At 37.1% G+C, this 5,274-nt stretch overlaps 1 protein-coding gene across 1 annotated transcript; it reads left to right on the top strand.

Annotated features, from left to right (window-relative positions):
* Positions 1 to 478: 478 nt before the first annotated feature.
* Positions 479 to 3,585, top strand: LOC129729664 (uncharacterized). Its single transcript, XM_055688406.1, has 2 exons — positions 479 to 711; positions 2,025 to 3,585. Exons 1-2 carry the CDS (start codon positions 694 to 696, stop codon positions 3,192 to 3,194), a joined length of 1,188 nt encoding a protein of 395 aa, XP_055544381.1. The 5' UTR covers positions 479 to 693; the 3' UTR covers positions 3,195 to 3,585.
* Positions 3,586 to 5,274: the final 1,689 nt, after the last annotated feature.

Below are 5,274 nucleotides of genomic sequence, written 5' to 3'. Positions count from 1 at the left end.
TGGACCGTTCAATTATGTAAACTATCAAGTGTTTAGACTTCGGAAACATTATCAAACGCTGGGATAGGTTTGTCTGCACTACAAAAACTTTCCCGTTCTCTTGAAGCAATTATGATTTAATGTACAAACAGCGCGACAGCATTTCTTTTCCGAGTTAGGGCGACTGAAACGCCCGTCTCTTTGTAGAAGGGAGCCGGCCAGCAGCGGATCTTAAGGAACCGAGTGCCGATCGGTGTGCTGCTCTCGGGTGCAGGTGATTTTTTAGCGTGATCTTCGAGACCCGTAGCCAATCGAAATGAACTCTATGCTTCTTACTGTCCGGTGCTGTAGTCGCACTCTATTGTCAGAAGAGCGTTGTAGTCGCCGTCGTCGTCGTCGTCGGCGGCGGCAGCGATACTAGAGCGCCGCACCGCCACCATCATGCAGAAGTGGGTCGTCGTATATAAACAAGTGAATTTTGGCAGCTTCGGCGCATTTCATTATTGTCGATCGCGCATAGAAAGCATTACCGGTGTGTTTTTTTTTGTGTGTGGATGCTCTACACGTTGGGTTTTCCGAGCGTGATTTATTATTGCTGTGAGTGCCCATCGATCGCGAGTCCTTGAGAACTGGTGCAGTTTGCGGTTTAGCTGCTTATTGTGGATAATTGCGGTGAATGTTCGAAAAGTGGATGCTGCTGCTGATCGATATTGGATGAATTTCAAAATGCTGGTTAGTGTGATGTAAAAAAATATCTTGTTAGTTCTCGTGAAAATTCAAAATAAGTGTATTGTGTGCTGCTAAGAACAGTTATAATCAAAGTGAATTTGTTATCATACAAAGTGATAAGAACATTTTTTGGTATCAAACATATTACTGGAAACTTACTCTAAATGTATGCAAGTGTACATATCCCTGAAAGCAGCATAAATGATAATGTGTTCAATTTAAAAATTAGATTCTGAATAAAAGACAAACTTTAGGTGTGTGTATTTTGGACGAAATTTTTCTGGAGGGTCGTTTTAATGTTGAAGTTTAAAATAGGTTTGGGTGTGAAAAATAATTGTTGTTTGTATAACTTTACTAAAACAGTTACATTTACCCCAACAATTTCTAAGGTTCATTGCCTAGATAGACATTGTTTTTTTTTTTTTGGTTCAAATGATCATTATTATAAAAAATAAACCATTTATTCTCGATAAATTTTAGATGGTAAATCTTGTTCAAATTGTCGGTTTTGCTAGATTTTATTTTAATCAATAACGTAGTGGAATAAAACTATTTAGTACATCATTATTTAAAATTAAATTATTTAAAATATAAAAATTTAAAATAAAATCACGTAATTTTCCTTGTGAGTAGCGCCAAAAAAGAAAAACTTTAATAAGAGTAACATGGATGTTTTAGAGGTAAAATTTTTATGATTTAATTCCAACAGTTCCAATGGTTTAAACTGAACTGAAACTGATGATACAGAAGTATGAGAATAATCGAAGAGGGTGAAGTTATCGCTAATCAAGAAGCGAGTAATCAAAAATGATTATTTTGGAATGTAGATCTTGAAAAGATTTGTTATATTCATGTTGAAATTGGAAAGAGATATACAAAACGAGAATTTTGTCTTTTGTTATTAATATTCTGACATTAGATGTTTAGGACACGCTGATGTTGTGATTTGCTAAAAACTCTGAATAAAATTTTTTTCATTGATTCTCTTCCGAATATTTTACCTCTATATAAAAACTGATTACTCATTTCAAAAATTGATAACATAAATGCTTTGCAAATGAATAAACTTTTTTTGCCATTCCACAAGAACAAAAATGCATAAAATGGAAAACCAGAAAATTCATTCAACAAGAAAACTAGGAAATTAATGTTAATTTCGGCAACAATAAAATTTGATATTAAAAAGCTTAGAGATTCGTAATCACCGGTTAGTTATTCAGAATTCATCGTTATTCATATGACAAATAATATTAAAATTCATACCAATTTATATCAAATATAAATATACGTTTGATACATTTTTTTCTATCTGACAGTGCATAAAGGTAGCAGCTGTCGTACTATTATCGGCATCTGTTCTGGCCGCCAAGGATTCTCAAACGAAACCAGCAACAACCTCAAAATCATCCTCGCAAAAAGCGTCATCTAAAGGTCCGCACGGGAAACGAGAAGCACCCACGCGCTATGGATCACCAATGGAATTCGTTGCTCCAACAATTTCCGGTTTCACATACGGCGCCCCGCAGCCTCTGTTTAACGTACCGCACTACTCGAGCTACAAATATTACTCAACACCGTACAAGTTCGCGCAGCCAGCCCTTTTCGCACCAGCAAACCCCCATGGATTCAATTCTTACGCAGATACTCCAGTAAAGTATAGCATTAGTTCGAAGGAACTGTCCGAACTGCTCAATGCTTTACATTCACCGAACCCCGCTCTAACTATCAAAGCAGTTCCTACAGCTGCCAGTTGGGACCACCCGTATAGTTACGATTCATCGCCTCATTTCAATCCATCATACACGGTGTCATTTCCACCGACATCCCCGCTGAACACATATTTACCACCCAGTTATGGTCCAGCTCCAAGCGTTTATCAAGAATCAGCTTTAGCCCCACCAAACAAAGGAACGCGACCCTACGGATCGACAGGACACTCCCACATACCGGATATCTACTCCGGCAATAAATATATTTCAGCTATCAAACCTCTAGCCATACAAACTCCCGTCCAGGCAGTATCCCAATTGCATACCTCCGTTTTCAACACAAAACCATTCAAACCCTCTACCTATCTTGGCTCGAGTAACGAAGTATCCGACTACGCACACAGCCAACCAGCCACTTCATCCTCCTACCACAATACGTTCCTCGCTCCAGCGCTTCAATATCTACCACCCCAAAAAGTTCATAACAAGGTAACCTTCGAGAAACCATCGAACCCCTATCTACCCCCTGTTGCTCCACCGAAACCAACCGGCGATTATCTTCCACCGCTTCCGCCAAAACCTTCGAACACGTACCTTCCGGCCGCCCCGACCAATCCCAACTACATCCCATTATCATCGCACGAGAGTGGCAAACATGGGCCAAATTTTAACCACCATAGTCACGAAGATTCCAGCGACTCCTACGAGTATAACGGATCGGCTCCCACTTCCATCGGTTCAGCGGCGAAGCCGCATCATCACCCGTGGCAACCATAAGCTCGAGATAGATACTCTAACGATAAGATTGGGGCTTTATCCGCGATAAAGTTCCGCTGACAGGAATCTTGTTTGTTGAATTTATTTTGCCACTTTTTCGTAGCAGTGATGGAAGATAACCCCAGCGTATACAGCGTATACAATGCTTCCTTAGGCCATGAAGACAAACTGTGGAATTATGCCATTACCCACTCTCATTGTAGATATGCTTAACTTTAACGAAATTGAATGGCGGGAAGTGACGTTAGCATTAAGATAGGGAGTGAATTTTCATACAGGATTACCAGTGGGTAATTCTAGCGACAGGTTTGCTTCCCGAAAGACGGACTGTAAATTATAATAATCTATGCGATAGCGATTTAATTAGTTGCTAAGGGAAACGAGAAATAAAAAGAACAATAAACAGCTTCAGCTAAAGCTAAGGTTATTCCGGATGATGATGACAAAACCAGAAACCCAGTCCTCTACATTTGAAGTCATTTCGTTTACATAACGACGCAACACGTTCAGCGAAGCAGTGCAATCAAGTTTTTGGCAAGTTTACTACGGTGATTTTTCAGATAATAACGGATGGTCACTCGGAAGATATGCAAATGAGATAAGCAGTAAAGTAACTCCTGAATAATCCAAATTTTAATTTTTAAACAATGTTTACAAGAAATTTGTTATGAGAGAACTTAAGCATCTCATAAAATTATGTTTTCGCCACGTGATTTTTGTTTCATAGAAATTTACTGAGCTATTGCAAGTATTTATTCCAATGTATTTTGGTTATTGAAATCTTGAAAATAATCCGATTTCCAAACGCTTCTCCATTATTGGTAATTTTAATATGTTCGGTTTCCTGCACCGACGAATAGATTTTCATTGTAAACGCGTCGGAAGACAAAATTAACTGTTACAGGTTAATACTCATTTTCAAAATCATGGAATTCAAATTTTGAGTAAGGTTTTTATCCAAAACTTAGGTAATCGCATGCAAAGAATAAGAAGTTTGGTACTGTAAATCAGAAGAAAACACATAAAAATAGGTTGAATTTTTTTCACAAAAAAAAACAATTTTTGCAGTGTGAGAGGGTTAGTGTACACTACACTGTTTATGTACACTAGGGTGGCAATGAAAAATAAATCGACTTTTCGGATTTCGCTTGGAAGTAGTGCTCAAAAATTTCATCTTCTCGAAAAAAAGCCTCCATGAAAAATTTCACCTCAATCGGACCTTGGGCACACGTGCCTCAAAGCGGTTGAAATTTCACTTTTTTGATCGATGAAAAACATGCACTGGCAATACATAGTAAATGAAATTGTCGATATCGAAAAAAAATTTTTTGGTGCCAAATGTCCCAGAAATGCATGAAGTGTCGAGATCTGGTGTTATCTCGAAAAAAAATTTTTTTTCGAAAGATCAACTTTCTGGGACTTAATCTCAAATATTTGCCAAAAGTCGTTTTTTTCTAGATAACACCAGATCTCGATGTTTCATACATTTCTTAAGCAGGTATTAGACGGCGCAAATATTTGCTATTTTTGGTACGAATTTTATTTGCACAAAATAAAATCTGTATTAAAAAAGTAGCAAGTATTTGCTTCATCTAATGCCTGCTTTTGACTTATAAAAATTAAAAAGAGTTTAGACATCGACATTGTCATGTACTACTGTGCTTTTTTTATCATTATTCGAAAAAGTATAACTTTGACTGCTTTGAGACACATGTTCCCAAAGTCCGATTAACGTGAAATTTTGAATGGGTACTCTTTACTAGAAGACGGAACTTATGAGCCTAAGTGAAATTCGAAGGTCAAATTTTTCTGGTCAAGTTAAAAATTTTCAAAAAATTAAATCAGATCTCGACATTTCATGCATTTCTAAGATATTTGGTAACGAAAATAATCGATATCGACAATTTTTAAAAAACATACAGCATGGAAATTAAATTCAAGTTACTGTACGCAGAAATGTTGCCACAGAAAATGCTACTGAACTGATATCTATAAGGGTAGAATAAATGTAATATTACAGGTTTTCTAACATCGATGATCAGAATATTTCTTCAGAGATTTATAGGAAGTTTTAAAAAAG

This window comes from Wyeomyia smithii, chromosome 3 (genome assembly GCF_029784165.1).
Source record: "Wyeomyia smithii strain HCP4-BCI-WySm-NY-G18 chromosome 3, ASM2978416v1, whole genome shotgun sequence".
Classification (NCBI taxonomy): domain Eukaryota; kingdom Metazoa; phylum Arthropoda; class Insecta; order Diptera; family Culicidae; genus Wyeomyia; species Wyeomyia smithii.
The sequence above is the reverse complement of the archived record's forward strand: the minus strand, read 5'-3'. Positions and strand labels throughout refer to the sequence as shown.